Source organism: Meleagris gallopavo, chromosome 3 (genome assembly GCF_905368555.1).
Source record: "Meleagris gallopavo chromosome 3, MGAL_WU_HG_1.1, whole genome shotgun sequence".
Lineage (NCBI taxonomy): Eukaryota > Metazoa > Chordata > Aves > Galliformes > Phasianidae > Meleagris > Meleagris gallopavo.
In genome coordinates, this window is record NC_139406.1 from 10,340,894 (window position 1) to 10,366,282 (window position 25,389).

Consider the following 25,389-nt stretch of genomic DNA (forward strand, 5'->3'; position numbering starts at 1 on the left):
TGTAGTCTATGTAATCCAAGTTTTTCAGAATACAAATATGCCTTCTAGAGCAAAATGTTTAACTCTTAAAAAAATAAATAATTTTTTTTAGGTAGTTCTCATAATCAGCAAAATATATAGTGAAATGACTACCTCAAATGCTAAAGCTGTGTTCCCTGGAAACTTAGATTTTTGAGATCTACAGAATAAACTTGGATATTTTATTGATTGCGGGGTCATAAATGCTAAGATCAGGAAGTCATTAGCTTAAGTCATTTAGCTTGTCTTCTAGGATGTATAGTTTACACAGTTTTATCTAGTTTGGATCATGAAGACATCAAACACCTAGCAGACTCTTCACAGACTTTGCTGTTGTTTCTAGGAGGATATTAATATATAGCTTTGTTGTCTCCTGCTGATGTCCATTTGGTAAATTATGACCTTATAGTATCTCTTGGTGGAAGTGCTGTTGAGACATCTGAGCAGGGTCAGTTAATACTAAGCACTTCAGCGAAAGGTGATACCACTGTTAAACGATTGGGCCTGACTAAAAGCCAAATCATTCCAGAGATAAGCATGGATTAAGACTCTGTACTTTGTATTACACTGAAAGATGCAGTACTGTCCCATCTTTCTCCTCTCTCATGCTGGCACCAGCGCAGGTGGCCTGGATCACAATGGATCCAGCTGAGAGCTAACCCACTTATAAAAGATGAAAAGGAAAGAGGCCAAATAGTGATCATTTCGTTCTCTGATCAGTTCCCTCAGTATGCTTTACTGTGTGGATGTGCTGAAATGTATGGTGTACAATTTTTCAGCACAAATTTTTGTGCTGAAAATGTATGGTGTACAACACAGGGAAAAATGAGCAGTTAGAATAGACGTATCCATCTTACAGCCCATGGACTGCATGTGGCCTGGCACAGCTCTCACTGTGGCTGCCTCCTGCCCCACGCCATCATGGCAGCAGGTCTGCCTCATCGAGCAGCCCTGGGTGCACACCCATCGTTACAACAACCATATACTGATGTGCAGTCGACACTGTCTGGGCTGAAACCAGGGCATATGGAGGATGCAGTGCAGTGCTGACTCAAGTGATGGCAAATAACTGTGTGCGTTGTGATACAGTGGCTAAACATGGTCCTGTGGACAGTGAAAAATATGCAGCTGTGCTTTCTGTTTTGATACAGGAAATTGAGGATAGACTTCAACATTGCAAAAGAAAAAAAACAAAACAAAAAACAACCCAGAAAACATCAGTTCATGTTTGTTACTCCATTTTCAGGTGATATAAATACGTTATTTGCAAACGTTCAAAAGGAATGTATAGAATTGTAATCGGAAATTCAATTCAAAAAAAGTTTGAAGCAGGGTGAAATTGGCATACTTTGCTACTGCACCCAACCAACGATTGACCTTACTATTCTTATTTGCTTTTCATTTAAAGTTCAATTGCAATAACCCACCTGAAGAACACTATCAAGAAAAATCAAGTGCCATGAACAACACAAACCTAGAAGAAGGTAAAGCATCTTCAGAGAGCAATTTTTACTTGGAGGAGTTAGAGAAATATACCTTTTCTGTGTGGTAAGTAATCTCAGCACCAAATAGCTTCACAACCCAAAGTATGCTTTGTTGTCATTGTTACATAGAGGTATCTGAAATCAGGTGAATATTATAAAGCTGCAAGTCCAACCTGCAGAGTTTACCTTTGTGCATGCAAGTTATGACTGACATCATATGCTATTTCCACCGAACTTGTTTTTCTATATGTATGCTATTTTTTCAGGTAAATAGTATTTCATTTTCTTCTCTTTGTTCACTATTGCCTATGGCATTATTTACAACATGCACACCCTGTCTGGATTATAGAAATACTGATTTTCTTGTACATTCCGTCTCAATGGAACTTTATAAAGAAGAATTAATTTTTATTTCCCAAATCATTTTAAAGTAAGGAAGATGTGTTATTTCCCCTTCCCAGCTAAGGGCAAGAGGCAAGATACTTCTAGCATTTATAAGCAACAAATGATTTGGTTTTTCTTCTACTCTTTACTATTGTGTATTGTACATCTCTGGCACCTATTGTTTTCTGCAAATCATCCCATAGTCTCAAACAGAGAATCCAGAAAATGAACATCAAAATAGGATGGACATCTTGAAAATTTGGTTTCAAATGATTTCTCTATCAAAACGATACAGGATTATTTAATTAGGCAAGTCACGAATCCTCCAGCACTGCTAGTCTTGGGAACAGCCTGTTGTTCTCTACTTTGCCACTTTTTGCCTTGAAAGTTTGGCAGGAAGTAAGGTAAAGACCCTGCAGAAACCAGGTGCATTTTCACTATAGAAACCTGAACCAATTCGTAGAGGTGGTCAGCTCTGAGTATTACGTGAGGCTACAAGAAAGCTGAAAAATAGGACATAGTCATAAAATTAGACTGCCATGGTTATTTTGGACTCTTAATGTTCCCACCATCCTGACCGTTATTTAAGAACTGATTTCGGAATATCAATGTTCATCCAAATATCCTTGCCAGCTCTTACTATTATATTCTACTTGTCTCAATGTTCTAATTAGATTAACCAATTATCATCAGTGCTTTCCATCTCAAGATGCTTGATTTCTGTGTTAGTGAACTTCAGTGTCTCTTCTGTTTCTTGCAGAAGTTACGGTGATCCAATTAATATTTTAAGTCAGCAGCTGGGCAGCACTGATCTTTCTTTCCAAAGCCATTCAGCTTGAAAGTAAAGGTGTCCAAATCCCCTCTTCCTTAGCAAGGAAGAATTCCTGAAATGCACATTGGTTTCTAATCACTATTCAGGGCATTGAACAGGTGGCCTCTGCAATGGCCCATGGTGCCCCAGAGGGAGCAGCCATTTGCCTCAGTTGGCATGCACCTTACAGTCTGATGTGGGAATCAAGAGAGAAACATGGTTCTTCCCCTTTTTTGTTGTACCTTTTCCTCTCTTTGACCCTTTTGAGGAGGATATAGACATGGAGCTTGATGCTGATATGGACAGTGGCTTTTTGATAGATACAGTGGAAATGCTACATCATGCTTGAACCAGTGATTGAGCACCTGATCAGAAGCCAGGGCCAGTCCAGGTGCAAGCAATGCACCTGGGTGACCTGAAGGGGTGGAGCTAGGATTCACCCCTTCCCAGACCTCATTTAAGGGTTGGCAGTGGAGATAAGAGTATTTTGCTAGAGATCCCTGCATACCTGAGTCTTTCTTAAAGTAAGTAGTTTCTTTCCTTTATTTGTGTGCCCATGGTTGTTGCATTTGAGCATGACCTTACTTGCTGCAGTTTAGGACCTTGCTACTGCGCTGTTGGTGTTGTGCTTTCCATTGAGTTTCAACAGGACAAGAGGTCATGGCCTCAAGTTGTGCCAGGGAAGGTTCAGGTTGGATATTATGAAAAACTTATTGTCTGAAAGAGTGTTGAGGCACTGGAATGGGCTGTCCAAGGAGGTGGTGGGGACACGGTCTCTGGAGGTGTTTATGAAGTGTGTAGAAGTGGTACTTAGGGACATGGATTAGTGGGCAATGTTGGTGATAGGTGGATGGTTGGACTAGATGATCTTAGATGTCTTTACCAACCATAATCATTCTGTAATTCTATGGTTTGCTGAGGTTTCTGGAGGGGTCAGATCTATGTCTGAGTTACAGGGTGCAGGCTGCGTATTCCTGGTATAAAACAAAGGCTGCCAGGTACTCTTCATATGGTCTGTGCTGTCTGGCCCTCAGTGGAGACAACTGAGGCTAGTACTTTATTATTTCAATATGCTATTCTATTTACTGCCTCTGCCATCTTCTTTGAAATAAACACCAGCACTTGCTTTATTTACTTATTTATTATGTGAAGGTTCTGTGAGGTTAGAACAAAACAGAATTTAGAGCGCGTGTCTTTGCTTTCTGCTTCACTAGTGGTAAAATGCCATCTTTATCGGAAAGAAAAAGAATGGGAAAACAAATCACTCAACTTTTGATAAAGTAATGTAGATATTATAATTAGCATGCTGTGTAGCAGACGTGTTTTTAATTACGACTTTTTAAACTGAGAGTTAACTCAGTTTTAATGTATTTTTGTAATTGAAGGAGTATCAAATACTATATGAGTTGTTGACTGCATTTGCTAACATGTCAGTATGAAGTTCCAGTTGCTCGCTTTTGTCTTTATTTTCCCCTTTCTTCTCTCCCACTTTCTCCATCAAAGAACATCAACTCCTCTTTGTCTGTTTCCAGACCTTGCTCTCCTCTAGGACTGCTACCTTTTAAAAAATGCAATGCAAGATAATTAGCTACTACAAAATTTTTTAAGAGGACTGTAGATCTGGGGGCAGCTTAGATCTCCATAAACTTCAGAGTTTTAGATGTTCCAAGATACAATCTGAGCAATTTCCTTGATCTTTTATTGCAGCTGGTAAATCATTTATTGGAGCAGGTTATTTTACGAAATCCTCTTTAAAAACAAAATCCCATAAAATGTTTTTATCATAAAATACTGCACGACCAACAGTCTTCAAAGCTGTATATACACTGTATTAATTAAAAGCTAGTGTTGTACTGTGACAAGTTAAAAGTATGCGGTCTGTCTCAATCTTTTTTCCCTCCTCTTCTGCTCCTCCTGATTATTTTTTTTCCTCTCATCTTCTCTTGTAGGGCTTTCCAAGGGGGAGATTGGAGAGCATGAGCAAAATTTTCTTTTGTGATCACAAACATTTTTGTGATAATTGTGATTTCCCCCCCCCCTACTGTTACAGCATGCTTGTCCTCTTCTGTTCAGATTAATCTGACAGTGGTGTCTCACATCCGTAGGCCATAGTCAGCCCTCCTTATAGTGAGCATTATATGCACACGTAACAAAAAGATTCTGGTTCCAGAAGCCCATGGCCTTCAACCTTGATCTCGCAGCCTGCCTGAGCAGCTCTTCCCCTGTGCCCAGATGCATCCTTGCTGAAAGCAGCAGGCTTTGCTTACAACCACTGAATGGACAGGGATGAGTCCAACCTGTAAAGAGAGAAAGCAGGTTAAGACAACACATGCATGTAGTCAGGTATTAAAGGGAGGTGGGTACAGCTGGTGTGATCAGCCCCAGGGAAGCTTTGCAGGTGTTGCTAGAGAGCTGCCTGCAGGACCTGGCCTCCCACCACAGCTTCTCTGGGCTCCTTTTGCTCAGCAGTTGATTTTTCTATAACCAAGAGCCTACACAGCCTACAGCAGAGCGTGAATATTTTTAGTTTTAGTGGCTATTGTCTAAATTAGGTGAAACCTATAAGCTTGAGAGAGAAAACGTTTGGACAAGCTTCAGCCCTTGCAGCCTCAAACCTTCTGTCAGGAGCTTTCTGGCTGCTTGTTCTTCAGTTCCCCGAGGAGAAAAGTTCTTTGTGGCTATTTGTCACTATAAAGGCAGATTTTTCTCGAAGTGGGTAATAACTACAGATGGGAGAAATAATTTTGGCACTTGAGCATTTTAACACTACTTTTGATGTGCAGTTGTATTTGAGTTAGAACTGCACAGATTGCAAGAACTTTCATCTGTTTCAATACCCTCAAATAAAGGCATACTCTAGAAATCTTCAACTTGACCTCAAACAAATAATGAACTAGCAGCTTCAATTACAACTGGCATCAAATACAGTTCTTAAGGGTTAATTTTGTGCGCTAATATAAAGTAGTGATCATCCTTTATCTCCGTGCAATTAGCTTTGAAACAATGTGCCTGTAGCTCAGACAGGCTAAATGCTGCTTAGAAATTCTTTCTCCCTCCTGCTCCAAATGTGTTAAGCTGACTCTGTCCAGCTTCTGGAAAAGCAATTTATTGCAGTGTACTGCCATTCAGGGACACAGCCATGTATTGCTCTAAATAGCTCAGGAGCAGGCTAGATGGTGTGTTTCAAAAGGATCAGATAGCATCTTGAGCATCAATAGAGAATACTTTAGATTTACTTTAGATTTACGTGCTCACACCTCTAAAATTCCTGGGCTTGGATCAGGCATCGGTTCTGACTTGTAGCCATCAGGAGCAGCCTTGGTGTGAGATGGGCAGGATGAGGAGAACAGCATGCACTTGGCAGCACGCACCAGCCTAGACAAGGCAAATGGAGCTGATGAGCCATTTGCAACACTGCACTTGTACCCCTTATGGTGCTTTTTGGTCAAATTCATGAGCGCACCGAGGGACAGGAAGGGTTAACTGTAAGCAGCACAATATAGTAAAGTAGGTCTTTAATAAAAACAATAAACTTTCAATTTATAACACTCATGCGATTTGACATTGAAATAAATGCAGATGCTTCTTTGCTTGGTGTATTCCCTGTTGTGCTTTCTAAAGCACCTTCACATATGGTTTGCCTTGTTCTTGTGAAACTGCTTGTTGTTTATGTCACACAAACAGAACAGATTGAATTTACACTGAGTAAAGGGATGATGAATTGAATGTTGGAGAAGAATCCTTGTCTGTGTGTTTAAAATTTGTTCAAAATTAGTGTTGCATGTTTAAACAGTTTCTGTAGAATCTCCTTTGAGCTCTTCTAAAGATTTCATTAAAATAAAAAAAGAATGGTGTGGCTGCCTATAAATGCAACCTTTTACTCAAATATGTAACATTTACCTAAGAACAAAGGTCAAATTTTACCAGTTTTTTTATAGCTGTTCTAATACAACCTGCTTCATGCACTATATATAAAATACTGTCATTAAGAGTGGGTGTTCAACTTTCTTTTTGGAAAGGAGACTGGCTTTTTATCCCTTGGTTTATGAAGGTCTAGTTATTTGAAAATTACTTTAAGGAAGTAATTTCAGTGATTTCTGAGATGCCTACATCTTTGTTTCTACTTCCGTTTCAAACTGGAAACCAGTTCACACATTCAAAAATGCAGATTTAAGGGTAAGCCATGTTTAAAGAAATTGGAGGCCCTACTATTTTCTTTGAATGCTTTCAAATATTTGATATGTCCTTCCTAAAAATGCTGTGCTTTGGCCAAGTGAGCATGGAGCACCACCATGATCAGTCCTGATTCTGGACTATCCACAGGAGTTTTGTTCTGTAGGCGAGTCACAGCAGGATGCAGGTCATTATTTTTTTTCCCCGTGCGTTCAGATGTCAGATCAGTGTTGACATTGGTGCATGTCCTTGCAATTTTGCAGATTGAGTTTTTGTGTTAGACTGGTATATATTTCTGTGAATTTTTAGCTTTATTTTTAGCCTTGTGGGGCCCTGTGTGGGTTAGTTTAGCTTGTTGTAGTGAAGGTTTACTTTCTAGGTAACTTTACTCGATAGACAAAGCATTAAATACAGCTACATTGTCTCTCCTAATCTCACAAGACATCTGTTGCTTCTTTTCACTTGCTATCATTCATAAATGGGCAATGTTGAATGAAATGCATACACGTAGAGGCTGTGTTCCTTTGCAGTCTGGTGTCAGTGAAAAGCAGTATGTCTGTATGGATGCATTGTGATGCATAAGCTGGTGCAAGTTAAGGGTGAATGATAAATAAGGTGTACGTCCTGCTGATAAACAGGTGGAAATGGAGAGGGCCAAGCTGCATGAAGACAAATTGGAAGGTACAAGCATGTGGAGTCTGCTACTTCTGCCGAAACTTAAGAAATAGAAGTAGCATAAGAACATAGATTGGAGTAATCCAATGTAATGAGTTTGTAAATTCCTGAATGCGGATTCACAGAGTAGACAATGAGAAAAATGGTTGCCCTCAAGTCCAACAGTGCCAAAGGGAGAGCTGGTTGTCTGTCATTATATGCTACAAATTCTGTCTTTGGTTCCTACTATATAACTTGCTTAAATATTTGTAGCCATAACCTTCACCAGTTTAACATCATTTGAGTTCCCTTCTAGGGAACTACGTCTACAACGCACTCACTTTCATGTTTTACACAACATTTGGTATTTCCAGAAATAAATGCTAAGGAAATACAAGTCTATTTAGAGCTATCTTTTATAGAACACTTTTGCAAAGTCCTCCAATGTCTATGCACACAGTGGATTTTGCCCAAATTTGATATCACTGCAGTGACAGGAACATTTAATATTGCAAGTATCTATTTACTTCATCACAGTTGTGCTTGAAATTAAATTTTATTCATGTGCTCAGGATGGTGAGATGAGTTGGCAGCTGCTGCCCTGCCTCCTGCAGTTTCCTGATCTGTGGAACTTCACTAGCTTAGAGGTGGCCACCTAGCAGTGGGGAGGAAAAACTGGTGAAATAAATCCTTCAGCAGGCACTAAGAGTTGAGTGATCAGTGGGTGACCACTTTCTGATGGTGTCAGTGAAGTTTTTTTTTCCACTGGGGACTAACATTCTCAGGCAGAAAGGAGCAGTGGGCTCAGTCCTTGAGCAACTTCATTAATAGAATCAAGTTTTCATAGAGATGTTGGCAAGGAACTTGTGTAGTTGCTGTGTGATTATATATAATGGAGCAGAAGGAACAGGCAAATGCTCCGCCGTGCTGTAACAGACAATCCACTGTTTGCCCTTGCCCTCTTTGGGAGAGCAGCTTTACAATTCTCTGCCAAAATGCTTGTTTCCCTCTCCTCCTCCCATTTAGAGAATCCTGTTTGGTGAAAGTGAAAGAAGATAGCAGTAGTTGAGGGAAAGCTGTTTATGGTGGTAGAGTATGGCTTTCATGCATGAAATCGTTAATTTCTCTTCTTAAATACTGGGAATGTTGAGCCTCCAGTCGCTGAGCAGCCTGGGCTTGTGAAGTCATTGGAGCCTTTGCCACCAGGGGAGTCAAGCAGCCTCTCACAGTATTACCTGCATTTCTCCTTCATAAATATTTCAGACCATTTAGCATTATTTCCTGCTCAGCACAAAAGCACTTTTTGACATAGCTGAATTGCTTTTCACTTTCTTTCAGCTCAAAAGAAGGCACAAGACTTTGTAAGCTAGCTGTGCTGCATTGGGTAAAGAGAGATATGGTAGTTGCTTGTCATTTAATACACATTTTGTTTTCGTAAGTTAGAAAAAATGACATTACTGATGACTAGTGGAGAAAAAAGCTGTGAGTGCGCCCTACACGGTCATCTCTAATGAACAGATTGAATAAAAATAATAGGTGCATTACGTAGCTAACGGTCACATCTTCAGGGCACTACAGTAAATAAGTGGGACTTATACATGTGCATTAGTAGCAAACTGGGTACCATGCTTTGGCTCCTATTGAGTACAGTGTGGAGGGAAAAAAAATGATAGATTGCTGCTTTTTATCTGTCACTGCTGAGGCACAGAAACATAGACCATATGTATGTAAAACAACTTTGTTATTTCAGTAAATTCTCTAACTCTTTCTGTTGTAGCCTGTAGCAAAATGTATAAGTAGCTGAAGATCCTGGTGGGATAGTTCTGAATCTATCAGAATAAAATACCTCTGCAGAGGCATAATTATTATTAAATACACAGTGATGTGTGACAAAGCAACCAGATAACTAGGAGGTTCTCTGCCCTTGCAAACTTACGGTATAAAATGAGACACTTTGCAAGGGGTAAGAATATGAAACTGTGATAGTAATAGGAAATGATGAAGAGAAGGAGAGTTTGAGCACATATGGGTCTTCTAACTGGTGACTCTTGGAGGTGATGCTAAAAGTGTGAGCATTCACTGAAATAATAAGGTGAGAGAGGCTGAAGTCTGGAAGTGAAGATGCTGGAACGGGGCAGCCCTCATATGTAGTTGTATTAGTGGCTAAGAGTTTGCTTTGTCCTATGACAACTCACTGGCTTAACTTGTGAGCTTATTGGTACTGAGGTCTAACCATGCATTTGCATTAGGTCTTTGCTGATAATGACTGGCATTCCAGGGTTTGTTTTATAGGATTCAAAATGATGAAACTTCAGGTTCAGCCATTCTTTCTTGCAGATGTCCTGAATGTCGCATCTTTATCACAGGTATGCAGAGATGCCCTGACTGTTAGTCCTCCAGTCTAAACAGTTGCAGGGGTTGAGAGCTGGGGCAGAACAGAAAAATTCCTATTTGTTGATCAGCCCCATTACTCAGAATAGGGAGAAGCTATTTCACAGAGCTTTTAACTAACTACTCGTGTGACATGTTCTGTATTGTTTGCCCATTAATCCAAAAATTACTGTTCCCTTTGAAGCTTGCTTTATATAGAAGAAGCAATGCTACCCTTAACCAGTGTATCATTTTATACAGGGTAACTACCTGCTTGTATTTGCATTTACATTGAATGTCAGAGAAATGTAGTGTAATGACCTTATAACATCTTTAGTTTTTTTTTGGCAAGTTATAGTATTTCAAAGTTGGAATAATTTCCATTTCAAAACATTGCATTATGATTTTCAGCTTCTAAAAGACACTCATATGTATGTTTGTGCCACAAGTATTCAGCTTAGCCTTATAGGTGACAGGAGTTTTGAGGAAAGAAAAGATTCTTTTGTCTCTGTGTATCTGTCTTCTCGTCTCTGACTTTAACATATGTGCATTAGATATTGGGTTTGACCTACAAAATGGCAGAGAGCAAAGGGTGAAAGAAGTGTATTCAGTCCAGTTCATCATGCGATAAAGCACAGTGCATGTGGAGGAGTGCTTCCCTGTTTGTTCATGGATCATATATTTAAGTACACGATCCATTTGAAAACTGGGCACTACCTGTAAGAATGAGCATGTTATCAGTGTGGTAGCCTCACTCATTCCTCAGCTTTCAGGAAAAAATACAATAAATGGAAGCTTTAGCAACCATAAACATGCCTGTATTTTTAGCTCAGGGCTGAAAACAAATAGATACTCATTTTCTGGATTTGAGATGCTGAAGGGAGGTCAATATCTGATACTGGTAATTAAATGATCTTACTGGGGCTTTAGGTGGAAATATGCTTCCTTGATATTTTTATTCAGTTCCTGAAACACAAGAAATCTGGATGCTGAGTTCATATCAGGACTGTCCAAATGCTGGTCCACAGAATGGCTCCAACCAGCATTTGAGCAGCTTTCAGCAATGCTTTGTCATTGTACATGCCCCAGAGCTTAATATCAGCTCGGCTGTGGTCACAGGGATGTGATGTGTACTGCCACCAATCTGCAGACATGTGGGAGATTAAAAATTCTACTAAATAATCTTTTACTTTTGGTTGGTTTCCCAGGTAAATTCATCATGCTCTGTTAATAATCTAATTCTGAGAGAGTTACTTCAGGGTTTTATGATCATTCGTAATTTTAGACACATTGCCAGGCTTCAAAAATGGGGCTACATTCCACATGCACCAGGAGTAGCCTTTTCCTACCTCAAGTAATGTTACAGGAACAATAAAAAATTCTTGCTACTAGGAATGTGAAGCTCTGTGGGAGGACTTAGATGGGACCTGACATTTATACAGTTCATCACTACTGTAGATCAAGGAATGCTACTTTTAGCAAAGAATGCATATTCATTCTTTTTTTGTTAACCTTTGCTTCAGTGCTTTCATGACAAGATTGTATGGGTATGTAGCTGTGTTTTAACAGTTTTTTAATTTCAGTTGTTGCTTGAAGCACTATGCTGGAAATTAGACACTTTTAGTAGTTCAATTATTGTTGATTTATTCATCCCTCTTGTAGATACAGTGAATGTAGTTACTATAGTAAGGTTATCTAGTTCTGAATGCCAAATGCCAAGTTTCAGAGCTTACATCTTGGCAACTGCAAGACTTATTGGCTTGGAATTTGTCATGCCAGCAGTGCTGCCTTGTAGCATTTATTTCACAGATTTTCATTAAATGGAGGAGGATGAGAGAACAGTGTTACTAGTGACACTGTGCATCAAACTGTTTACTAATGGCACAGAAAAATCAGTTCAAAATAAAGTATTCAAGGCTTCATTCAGCCGTTTTCCTAGACTTCAACGAAAGAATGATGGCATTACACAGTGTATAAAGATATAAAAATGCTAATATAGAAAGATGATTTATATAACATCACCCGTTTTGAAAAAAATGGGAAACTTAGAACAGCATAATGAACTAAAAACTGTTGCACAGCGCTTAACATTCATTAACTCTGTTGTAATTTCTCTTTTGGGGCAATTAGTCAGCAGAAACTTGCTTAAATTCCACCAGCTTTAGCATCTGCTTTTGGTATTTTTTTTCTAAAGACAGCAAATGCTTCGGTAACACACAGGGGCAGGTCCTCAGCTGAAGTGAGTTGTTAAAGCACCATTTCCAGTGGAGTGGAGTGATGACAATTTACTCTGACTGAAGTGTAAACTTTCATGTTAACCTGCTGTAATGCTTTCCATCACACTCCAGACTGTCTACATGTGAAATATAATGCACCTACTGGCATTTAAATTAGCTATCGTTGGAGTCATCTGTCACACTATAATCTTTCCTAGTCACTTGTAAGGTCCTCCACCATTTAGCCTCCCTCTACTTTTCCATAGTGTGCCTTGTGATGATGTTACTGTATGTCTGAAGCTATCAGTTCTCAACTCTGCTTGTCACTACTTTCATGTGCATCTTTGACTCTGTTTCACTTGGGGAGAACACCTCATAGAATCATTAATGTTAGAAGACCTCTAAGATAATCTAGTCCAACCATCATCCAACCACTGACTACTCATGACCACTGTGCCCACTAAACTATGTCCCTAATTCATGATATTCTTGAAGTCACCTCTTTAATCCCACCCTCCTCAAATAAACAACTAGAAATCATTATCATCTAGCTCTGCTTGGAGTGATGAGAACTTGAGAGTGCTAAAACTAGTGTGATGTTGGATGAAAGCACAGCACTACAAGTGCCTTTCTGCTTAAACTTGTTTAATCCAATGCTTCATTACAACCTCTTCAAAACGTTAGTTGGCAATGTTACTAGTTCATACAACATTTTGATAGTTCTAGAACAATAATTTAAAAAAAAGCCAATTATTCGCATTTACTGTTTAACTACAATAGGACTTCAACTGGTCAGTGCTGCTGCAGTCATCTAAATGGTTGTACGCAAGTATGAAACTGATTGTAAATAGTTTGTCCAAAAACTGTATCTGGCACATGACAATAAGTACATTCAGTGGAGCTATCCATAATTAGCTGATTAGTAACAACTCGTACTGTAGGTATTTTTTTATTTCAGTGGCTGTCATCAATTAAAAGTGTCATCTTTCAGGATTAAAATGAAAAATCACTAATGCTCCTACTTAATTTCTAGCTTACAGCTTTCATTCAGCATAAGTAACATAAAAGATTAAACTGGAAAAAGCTTAAGCTCTTGACCATTGTGATTATTACTTCTAAGAGGCTGAGGATTGTATTCTGTGCTGGAATTGGAAACTCTGTGCTGAAGTTTTCTCTAAAAGCTTTTAACTAAAGTTTGAAGACTTTAGCTCTACTAAAACCATGCCTTTTGCTCTGCACTGTCACTGCTTTGTTTTCTGAATTAAAACAAAGATGCTTTTTTATTTTTTTTAAAAGGAATCACTGATCCTAAGCTATATCAAAGCTCAATATTCTTTTGATAGATATTTGTTTTTCTGATTTTTTTTAATTTGAATGCCTGCTTCAGATCCACTGATTTATTAACTATTTGCATTACTTAGCTAATTCATAGTATTTCTAATTTATTTGCAGCCCCATTTTCCTCGTTAGTGTTGCACAGGTTTCTTAGGCAGTTGAAAACACCTGCTATTGCAGGATACTTTCTAACCCATGTTTGCCACTAACTGAATTATACATGGGTGGCATAGCACATACTCAGTCTTTCATCCTTATCTGTTACTTCATCATTACTTTCAATCTGCAGTGAAAAATGTGACTAACATGTTGTGTGGTATAAATAGACACTGCAGGTTGAGATCATTTATGCATGGTTTGAATTTTGATGAAATTTTATACTGCCCTCTGGGCTAAACACTTAACCTAAGTGATCGTCCCAATAATTTTGTTGAATCAAACCTTTTCAGATGGAAGTTTTACCTTTCATTATCTTCTAAATTGTTTACTATAAAGCTTTCCGAGAGTGTTAGGAAGCAAATAAAAAGGACACAGTTGCTGTTTATCAGTGATTCTGTGAATCATTATCTTGTCAATATAAATGACTAGAAATAAGAATATTTAAGAATACTTCAACTCAAAAGACTGAGCTTTAAGTTATTGCAGTCCATCCTCAATATTTTATTCTACTACAGCCACAAGTCTGAGGGGTCTGCAAAATCTAAAACTACTAATCCAGATCTGCCTACGTGCAAGGATTTATGTATAAATATTTTTGCATTCAGTACAGTGCAGCATACCAACTTGTGTAATTCTTAATCTTAATTTCATAATTGCTACGGCTGTGTGATCTTCCAGTATTTATTTATGATATTTAAATTGCTTCAGCTGTATATCTGTTGTTTTAAAAAAATGATGCTTCATGTCTATATTTGGGTTAATTTTTATTTCAATTACAAACATTCTCTCCATGCAGCTTTGTTGTTTTGATGTTGAAAAGTCTAGAATTTATTACTATGAGCTGAAAGTAATTGTTGAACACTGACATCTTAAGTATGAAAATAATGTAAGTAATTGTCATTCATTCAGTTAAGATATTCCTTTTCTTGCAACAACCAATTACAATACTGTGCTTTTAACTGGAAAAGTGTCTCCTTCAATTTTCAGCTGAGCATCTGTAGAGACATTCATTGTTCATAACCATAGCAAGTTGCAGATCAAATGCCACCCGTTACTTTCCCTTAACTATTTTTAAGTTAATGGCCCTAATTTATACACTAAATTTAGGAAAAATATTGTCTTTTTCTGCAGAAAACAACAGCATTTTTAACCAAGTTGTAGCATCCAGACCTAAGGAATTAAGTGGCTCTGTTTGGAAAGGCTGTCACTCAGTTGTGTGCTTTGTGCTACCCTCTGAAGGCCCTGTCTTCTGGTCCTCTTGAGGAAGGCAGGCCATGGGGTGCTCTCCCACCCTGCCTGTCCTCCTGACTTTCTTTGATGGAAACCTGCCTCAGTAGGGTGAGGATGGAGGGGATGAAGATCAGTGTGTGCCCCTGAAAGCATTTGAGCAGCAGTTTGGCCACTTCATTGCCTCATCTCCCTGTCTTCCACTGAAGCCAAGGCTTCTCAAGGAGGTTCCATACTTGCTCCCACACAGTGTGGAGCTGGAGCATTTAAGGGGCACATTGGGACAGTTGGCTCTGGAAGGAGTTCCTCACACAGCCTTTCGGGATATAGAAACAAGCTGATTAGTTCTGAAGAGAGCATCAAAATTTGAATATTTTATCAAGAAAAGAATCCCTGGAGAAAGGTAGCTTTTTGACAACTGCTGCTAGTCAGTAGTCTCCATTTTCCCTTGCACAACAGCCTCAGTGGAAAATTTTATGGCTAGCCCTAGTGCAGACTCTTTCAGAGGTGTTGAGCACCCACTGTGCCCATTAATTTAAATAAGCCCATAATGTGGTTTACATTTAATAAAGTTGCAGCCTCCACATGAACCAGGTTTACTGAGTGTTGCCTGCTTTCCTGCTGGGTCTGAATCCGCTGGTCTGGATAGTGTAAGACTTGGACTCAGTGCACGCCTTCACCCCCTGTGTTTGTTACAACTTCAAGCAAAGACTACTGAGAATGTGTTTATACCCAGTAGAGAAGGCTTTTATTTGAGGATAAGCTTACACACAAGCAAAGTGAACGATGAATAGGTTTGTTTGAGGAAAAGCCCCCCTTTTTTTTTTTTTTGGTAGGACTGCACCTCGGTAATCACAATTGAACTTTGATAATTCTCATAAATAAAAGCAATATATTGCTTTTATTTAACACAAGAAAGATAGCTTATTGGTGTTTTTTTTTTTTTAATCTTCAGCTACAGTAATAAAAGTGCCAAGTGTTTATTAGGAAAATTAGTAAAATGAAAATAGGTAAAAAAACTTCATCACTGTGAGTTATCTTGCAAGTCCAGTGAGTTCAGCAGGGCAGATCTATCAGCTGAAAGCTGAATCTTAAGTGTGTAATTTCTACAAGAGGAAGTGTGTAGTTTTTATATAAGGCAACTATGAAAAGTAGTGTATGTGTGATTGTGTGCTCATTTATTCCTATTTACAGTAAGAGAGCCCCAGTAACTGTAGCTTATAGCAAAAGTTTCTCATGATTGGCTTTCTGAATTAAATAGACTGGTGGTGGCTGCTGTTGAAACACAGCCTAGTCTTGTAGGCTGGCAGCATGTGCTTCCAGCATTGTCATTCAACTCATAATAAATCTAACCAGTTTATTGTTCAAGAGTCTGCACCAAGCCCTTGTCTACAATTGAGTCCCAGCTTAGTTGTTGCTAAGGAGGAAAAGATTTGTGGGAAAAACATTTTAATGTCTAGTGTTGACTACAGTCCAGAGTTCTTAGTACCCTAAAATTACCTGGCTAAGCAGATCCAGAGTCACCTTTCAGCTGGCTCATCAGTGGGTTGAAATTTGATGTTTGCATTTTGGTGATATCCCATAGCGATTCAGTCAGTGTGTAGGTCTCCTTCTCTTTCTTCCCTGGGGACTTGCCAGGCCTTCCCTGGTTCTCCACATAGCCTCTGGCAGCTCCCTGCCTGAGCTGGAGCACAGCCTGTCAGAGTAAGCACAGTGCCCAAGGTTGCTTGGATAGCACAACCAAAAATGCATTTCCATTTTTACACTCCTTACTATGAGTGCAATCTCAGTGCTGTGTGTTGTCTACCTCAGTGCTTACCAGAACGGTGCTAGAGTGGATGACACAGAGTATTTTACAGTCTGTCTCAGGCTATTCTCTTGAAACAAAGGAAGCATATGACCACATCAGAATCAAGGATATATGGTGTTACTGTCTTGGTTGAGGGTTTTTTTTTTTTTTTTGAGAAAGCACTTTTCACTGGAAAATTAATTTTTTTAAAATATGTCATTGGAGAGAAAATTAACTGTTAACTCTTCTTCCAATTCAGGAAATAACAATTGTAACAAAGCTTGGACATTGTTGAAATATTCAGTCTTGACATTTTTGAAATGACTTGTGTTTCTCATGTTTTAATATATACAGAATTCTTCATTTTCATTTGAAAAGATCAAAATAATTTCAAAGAGTTTAAATGATCAAAACAGGTCCTTTCACTAACCAGAATACCAGCTTGCGTATATATTTTTGTTTTCCACATTTTTAATCCTGATTTGGGATCAGAATTGTATTTGAAAATCTTTGCATGAAGGGAAAGCTATTTTTAGTCTCTCTTTATTCTGCAATCAGAAACTTTTAAGACACCATCATACCTTACTTGAAGTGAGATCCCATGAAGCATGAAATAAATAATACACGTTCTCTTTGCCTGCATTGGTAAGTAATTGCCTTGTGAAACTCCTACATCTCAGCAACAAATAATTAGTTTTAGTATGAAAAAAGAACAAATGGACACTAAGGAAAGTTTCCCCACCCACTACTGGCTTATTTTTATCTTGGAGAATATCCTTACTCTCTGTATATCAGAATCCTTTTATAGTCTTATTATGATGTATGTCGTGAAGAATGTTATAGGTAGGGACCTTCACGTTTATTCTTCTTCACACAGATGGATATTATGTGCCTTCATGCTTGTTCTCAAGCTCGCTCTCTGCCATTTCTCTGCCAGTCTTTTATTTTCCCTGTTCTCTTGTTTCAATTTCTATTGGAATCAATAGAGTTCGGGCCAATGATAGCTAGTGCATTCTCTGAATTTTTAGAACTGATTGGATGGCATGTTCAAAAATTATCACATAATAGAAGAACACAGAGAAATATTACTGTATTTTATGTTCACTTATCACCCAGTTCACAGAACCTGTTTTTTTCCCAGATTTTCCCTTTTGTGTCTGAGTGTAATCGGAAGACTTCCAGCATTTATTCAAAATGTCTGGACCTTTGACAGCTCATGTGGCAATTCCAGATGCAACCATTGGACTGTACAGACTTGCTCTACAGCACATGAGAGGGGACTGCTCTGTGCCTGAGATGTGTTAGATCTATTGTGTGTGGATTAATAGCCTGCAAATGTGCAAGAAATCTGGTGTGCTCTAGATGCCTTGGACGTGCCACGTACATGCAGCTCTCTGGATAGTACTTCTGTAGTAAATCTAACATAACCCTGACTTCATAGTATGTACACACTTGATGGAATGTGTACATTCTCTGCAGTGTATGTGCTTCTTATGAGAAAGCTCTGAGGTATGAGTACAGTAAATAGTACAGTTGCAGCTCTTGAATGTAAAAGTGAAAAATACTGTAATTATTTTATCTTGGCTTACTTTATTATTATTATTATTCTTTAACAATTATGAATATCTTACATACTGATTTTTGTTCAGTTCAAAGAGCTGTATTTCACAGTATGACTCTGTGCTAGGAGGTTTATTACTACTCTGACCTGTTAGGGACCCATTTCCAAACTGCAGTGATCAATCTACAGATGAAGGGGGGAGTGGGGGAAGAGAGCCCCCCAAAGAAATCATGTTGTAAGCAGAGTTTCTTCAGCTTCTGGAATTGTGACTACCAACTGGTAAAACATCAGGGTGACTTATAAAGATCCATTAAATAAACTTAGATGAGCCTACATGCACAGTAAAACAGTCATGATCAAAGGACTTGCTTTCACGCAGGGAGATGACTAACTTCCAAATGATTGGAAGCAGCTTTTTTTTTCCAGCTTAGATTGGGTGATGATAATGTGGGAAGAATAGAAGCTGGAAGAGGCATGCTCTTTCACTCACTATGTTGGAGAAAGCATTGAAAGACTATTGCAGAGAGAGGTTTTGGATGGTCCTTGCATCCCTGGAGGTGTTCAAGGCCAGATTGGATGGGGCCCTGGGCAGCCTAGTCTGCTATTACATGGGGAGGTTGGTGGCCCTGCCTATGGCAGAGGGGTTGGAGATTCATGATCACTGGGGTCCCTTCCAACCTGGGCCATTCTGTGATTGTGTGATTCCAGAATAGAGACTATCTCTGGGAAAGCAGAGGTAGGGGAGATCCTGACTTACTGAAGAGAGCTCTGACCTCAGTCAAAGGAGTGTTCAAGAACAGTGAGAGTGTGCAGAAACGATGATGAACAAAGACTCTTTTAATCAACATATGCCCCGGGGAAGATGCATCATTTACACAGTAGTCATAAAGCTGGAGTACTACAGCCTGTGAAGTTAGACCTCATCTGAAGACAGCTGGGCTAGTGCACTGTATTTTTCTGGAGGCTTAACACCTGTCTAACCAGAAGGCTGTGTTGCTATTTGGTGAGACATTGACAGAATGGAGAGTTGGACTGAGAGGAACTCAGTGAGGCTCAACAAGAGTAGAGTCCTACATCTGGGGAGGAATAACTGCGCATGTCAGTACAGGTTAGGGGATGACATTCTAGAGATGAGCTCTGTAGTGAAGAACCCAGGGATCCTGGTGAACAACAGGTAGGCTGTGAGCCAGCAGTGTTCTCTTGTGGCTAAGAAGGCCAATGGTATCTTGGGGTGCATTAAAAAGAGTAAGGCCAGCAGGTTGAGGAGGTGATCCTCCCTCTCTATTCTACCCTGATGCGACCACATGTGGAATACTGTGTCTAATTTTCAGCTCCCCAGTTCAAGAAACACAGGGATCTAAAGAGAATCCAGTGGATAGATGGCCACAAAGATGACTGGAGACCTGGAGCATTCTCTGTATGAGGAAAGGCTGAGAGACCGAGGGCTGTTCAGCCTGGAGAAGGTTGGGGGAGGAATTCATCAGTGCTTACAGATTATATCTAAAGGGTGAAAGTCAAGTGGATGAGGCCAGGCACTTTTCAGAACAAGGGGCAGTGGGCACAAACTGAAACATAGGAAGTTCCGCATGAGGAAAATTTTCTTTACTTTGAGGATGACAGCACTGGAACAGGCTGTCCAGAGAGCAGCCTCTAGAGTCTCCTTCTCTGGAGATATTCAAAACCCACCTGGAAACTTTTCTGTGTGACCTATTGTAGGAAACATGCTTTAGCTGGGGGTTGGGCAGGATGATCTCCAGAAGTCCCTTCTAATGCCTGTGATTCTATGATCACTGAGAGAAAGGAAGGATATCAGGATTCAACAAATGACACACTGAAGCTTAAAGGCAATATTAAAAGAAATATTAGACATGTCAATTAATTTTCCTTTTCCTCATTAATGAGCATCTGAGCTATGCATTTTCTCTTTGAAGTGGCAAGCAGTCATTTTTCCAGGTTCCTTCATGCTATGACAAGTCATAGCTCTCCTGACACATAGATGAGATAGTATGATTATTGTTCCTAATTTCATGAATGACTCTTAGCTTTCCAGCTGAAGTAGAATTTAATACTTATTTTGAATGTCAAATGATGAATTTGAAAAACAAAAAGAAATGCAGTTTCTATGCAGTTCAGCATTGTTCCATACTTTTAATTTGGTTGTCTCACAATAAATGAGTTCAACCACTACTTCCAATCTGAGATTCTGACCAGTCGAAGAACAAAAAGGAGGAACAAAACCACCAATAACAGCATCAACAGAAACAAAGCCAGAACATGCTCCTTTTTACCATGAAAACTCAGAGGTTGCTGATGACCTTCATTAAATGTCACAACCAACTTCTGATGTGCTCAGCAGTGAGTCTCATGACCAAAAAAGCAGGAAGACAATCTAGACCATGGACTGATTGTATTTGTCTTCTGTGTCTAGAAATCAGCTGCTGGAATTTGCTGAGTGCCTCTAACAATATAGCAGAAGGTTCAAAAGGCAATGTCTTTGTAAATCTTACCTTCAAACTTTGAGCCCAGCAAGTAAAAACTTCTTAATAAGCAGACATAAGAAAATAATAATAAAGAAAACAACCAACCAGCAACAACAAAAAAGACAACCAACAAAAAGCACAAACCACCAAAGCATCTTTCACACTTTCTTTTTCTCCCAGTAATGATTAAAAGTCTTCAGAATGAAAGAATAACAGTAACTACAACCTGTGAATGAATTTGCCTGCAGGTTAAAAGAGAAGCAAAATTAAAAAATAACACAGTAGGTTAACACAATTTTCAGGTTACACAAGTAAAGTATCACCAAACAGAAGCCAGGATATGTGAAAACTGAAGTTTTAACGTGGCTGGAAGTTCTGATGTATTGTGGATCAAGTAAGTTTTAGATTAATCCCTATGGAAATAAATAATATTGAGGCTATGTTTTAAGCAAGAGTCTGTAAAGCACCATAATGTGAGAGAGCGTTATTATTTGAATTGACCCAGAAGTTTTCAAAGTAGTCTATGTCCAGTAACCACAGAGCTCTTTCTCACTGCATTTCACCATCTAAATTTCCTTGTTATCTTTGTGAATCTCTCTCTTGCAGCCCTGCCTGGCTTCTTGAGGTTTTTATTATCGCTGCTGCCAAACTTATGAGAAGGTGAGCAGGCTCCTTAGCTAAACAAAATTAACACTGTGTAAACATATCTGTTATGCTAGGCTTTAAAATTAAACAAAAAGCTCTGGGTAAGAAGATAGGGCCAATAGCAATTCTGCTGCACCAGGAGCTGCTGGAGAGAAAAGGGGCAGCAGACTTGGTAGTGGTTTTAGCCCAGCACTGTGAGCCTTGGCAAGGGCCAGTTTGTTCAAGGGACCAGCATGTGACTCCTCTGTGGGTACTTCTAGTTGAATGAGTATCTTTGAGTCAAAGGAACTTCACCAAAAGTCAGTGAAATCTCATCTGAATGCGGACCATTAGTGGAAGGCCTTATGGGTTTGAGATAATGGGGTTTTGTCCCCAAGAAGTGAGTGCATGTCTTTGTTCTAGACAGAAGATGCTTAAGTGCTAAGGCTAGTAGGAATGCTTACAATCTTCTTTTTTTTCCCCATCGTGCTAAAAAACAAGCCTTTTGTCAGAATAAGGAAATGTTAAAGCTAAAATTCAGAATCACATGTGTGGTGCCTTTTGAAGTTTAGTATTTGTTTTTTACCTCTATTTTTATAGGTGAACCAAGCTCTTTGAAAAGTGTAATTGTGTTTTTCAGGTTTTTGGAGTTCTTTGATGAAAATCTAAAGCTTCTAAGAAAAAGCTGAACTGTATCTTCATAAAAGACAGTGAAAAATATATTTTTTGAGCTTTTACAAAAAAAAAAACAACAACCCCCTTCACAAAAACAATAAGAAACTCCATCCTATATTATTTACCAATACACTTCAAAACAAATATACGCGGGGGGAAAAAAAAGCAGAGAAGTGACTTCCGTTATAAGTTCAATATGTAGTAGCTATTATCAGAGACAGCAAAAAACAAAACAAAACAACAACAAAACAAAACAAAACAAAATAAACAAGGCCTTTGCTCTGCTCAGTGCGTTGTTTTTCTGTCTTAGGATTCATTAGACAAAAGTTTCTGAACCGTAGGGTTTATTTTTTAGCCAGATTTCCTAGGAAGGCAAAGTTTATTCCATCAAACTATCACTCCCTCTAATAACTTCTGAACTTCTGGCCATTTTTAGGCAAACTTGATTCAGAGGAGCACTCTGAGATTTAGTTTCTACAGACTTTGTGAGACTAGAGGGCTAGGGAAAGGGGAAATACCACAGTTCTTTCCCCAGCTGAGAGAAACACTGAGGTGTGACCTAACACAAAATCAGTTCCACCTCTCCTGAGAATCCTTGTTATGTGGGTGAAATCTCACAGCCCAGTCTCTTTTGAACAGTCACTTCATTATATCTGAGTAGAAGGAGCAAGTTTACTGACGTTTTTGAAAGGTATGCACCCCTTCTTTACTTTTGAGTGAGACTTTCTTTGGTGCTAACTCCAAAATAATCTACTTCCATCATTCTGATTGAATTTCAAGTACATAGGAGAAATAACAATAGCTCTTGGAAACTGCAAAAACTCGCATGGTTGCTGGTTAGCTATGAATTCGGCAAGTCAATTTTTATTTTAAAGGACTTTGCCTTTTCTAAATCCTCACTTTCCATTCTCTAATTATAAAGATAAAGCTTTCTGCGAGGATGCTACTGTCTTAGACTAGCATACTGCAGAGATGGGAGAGATGGCCCACAAAATGTATTTAGGGCTGCTCTGAAATTAATGCCTCCTGTTTTATTATGTTGGCCTACGACATCAGACGCAGATGTTGGTGGGATGGCAGTAGGGGTTGAATCTTCCTACCAGTATTCCATTACATTTTGTTGCTGTGAGAGAGAGAGCAGCAGAGGGGCGTCTGACATGGGAGCGTGCTGGAAACAAAGGTGTGTCATTGTATCCCTCAATATGGAATAAATGACACCCACAGGCATTTCTTGATGCTTGCTGAACACTTCTGGAGACGCTCAGTGGATGTGAGCACAGCGAGGCGGTAGGTGTTGATTTTCAGCAGTAGAAACAGCAATGTGAAAGGCACACCATGTTCTGGATGGCCATGCAGATTTTTACAAATATGGCATGCAGGCTCCTGTTCATCATTGGTGAAAATGCATGGCTCGTGGGGATGCCTATGTTGAAAAAATATCTCAGAATTTTCTCTATCAAATAGTGCGATTGTGCTTTTGTATCTGTTATAGTCCCTTTGAAAATCGAAAGGAGGCATTGCTTTTGGATGGCCTATGTAGGTGCAAAAACAAATGTTTTTTGCAGAGTATTTATCGTAGGCATAGTCATCTTTTTGTACCCGAACATAGTCTATCTTCCTTTCTGTTTCTCATTATTGCCATACATTTGTATTTTTTTCAATTATGCTGGTTTGTTTTTTGGCTTGTATTGGAGGTCAGTTAGTCATACCTGGCATAGCAGTTTGGGATGTGTCTGAGAAGAAATGCCCTCCCCAGAATTCTCAGATGCACAGCACAGTTTTATGCAGAGTACTCAGAAACCACATAGTATGCTCATAATATTACACTTTCAATATTGCAAAGCAACATTTCTACCAAGAAAATCACAGCCCTTGTATCATTTGAACATATATATTTACACAGAGCTATGCATTACAATGGTGCTGTGCAGTAATTAGCAATAAGTTTCAAGATTTCTTAGCACCAGACAGAAAGGTTTGCTTCTCATAGCAAATGTCCCCTTTGGGAAGGAAATTTCAGATGAAGAGCATTGCACCGGATCAATAGATGACACCAACAGGAAAGAAAGCTTGCATTTGTCTTGCTGTGTCTTACATGCAGCTATAGGCAATAGAGGAAAGTATGTTATCTAGAGATTGTTTCTGATAAGGGAATATCCCTCAAACTCCCTGTGCAGCTGGCAATCACACATTGATTTTAGGAAAACACATTGTGGCAATTTTTAAATTTCTGTTTTGTACTCTGGAAGCAGGGGACTAAATGTCTTCACATTGGAAGAGAATTTGTGAAATTTCTCTCCAAAGGCAGCCTGCTATATAGCACTACTTGAACACCTTGAACACGGCTAGTATCTATTATGTCATCTGTGATAACAAGCAGGAAGGAGAGCACTGCACAAGAAATTATACAGTTTTCTTTCTTTCTCTCTCTATTTTTTTTTTTAAGGCGGGAGACCTGATTTCTATAAACAACCCCCTAGAGGTACTCCCCTACCAATAGCAGTCCACTGTGGAATAGATGAGGTTCTCATTATGTATCCCCCATGTCTTGATCATAATTTCGATCACGGTTGACATTCTGGTCCAGTTATATCAGGTACGTTCTGTGTTAAGTCCTTTAGAAGACTGGGATAAAACCCTACTGAATGCAGGATCGTTTTGCCTTGGGGAGAGAGTTAGTCAAAGTGCACATAGTTCAAGGTGGATTTCTAGTCAGATTCTGCAGCACTGGGGCATTCAAAAAGAAATATTTTTGAATTGAACATAGCTCAGAAGGAATTAAATTAGTCCTTTAATGCTTGTTTTCTTTCTCCAGAGCTATCAACACAAATTACATTCTAAACTAGGCAACTAAATATAATAACGTAGCATTAAATTGAAACTAAAAAGTTAATACTGTTATTATGTGGTGCATTTTGTTTGTCTAAATTGTATAGATATTTTCCACCATAATTTCAGTGGTGTTTGTAAAGGTCTTTTAAAAAGATTTCAGTTTAACATTTCCTATAGCAGTGCCTTTTCAAAATGTAATTGAATTTAAGATATCTTTACAGTATCTGTTTTTCTCCTCTTGATAACTGCTTTATGATGTTTAAAATAGTATCTCAAAGTATTCTGCAGATGCACATAACTTTTTCCTTTTTCTTTTATTTCATTCATTTCTCTTTCTTTCTCTGACTTTCCCACTTTTTCCTTTTTTTTTTTTCTTTTTTTCTTGGGTTTTTAAGGACTTAAGTAATCCATCCTAAAATAGATTTGTTTCTTTCAGAAATCAGTTTGTATTAGAGCAAGCATATTTTTTTTAAATGAAACGTTATAACATCAGTCATCTGCTCAAACCTGAGATTGCTCTCGTTTATCAAAACCTCAAGGAAGAGTTTGGACAAAGTATGTCAGACAGTTTTCTGTTGGTGAGATTTATTTTTTACT

General features: G+C 38.8%; 1 protein-coding gene across 1 annotated transcript in view; it reads left to right on the top strand.

Annotated features, from left to right (window-relative positions):
* LOC100539960 (uncharacterized) overlaps window positions 1–25,389 on the top strand; it is a 193,068-nt gene that overhangs the window by 109,588 nt on the left and 58,091 nt on the right. Inside the window, exon 19 of the mRNA XM_031552754.2 lies at window positions 1,427–1,566. Within this exon, the coding sequence (XP_031408614.2) occupies window positions 1,427–1,566 (140 nt within the window). The remainder of the gene's footprint in view (window positions 1–1,426; window positions 1,567–25,389) is intronic.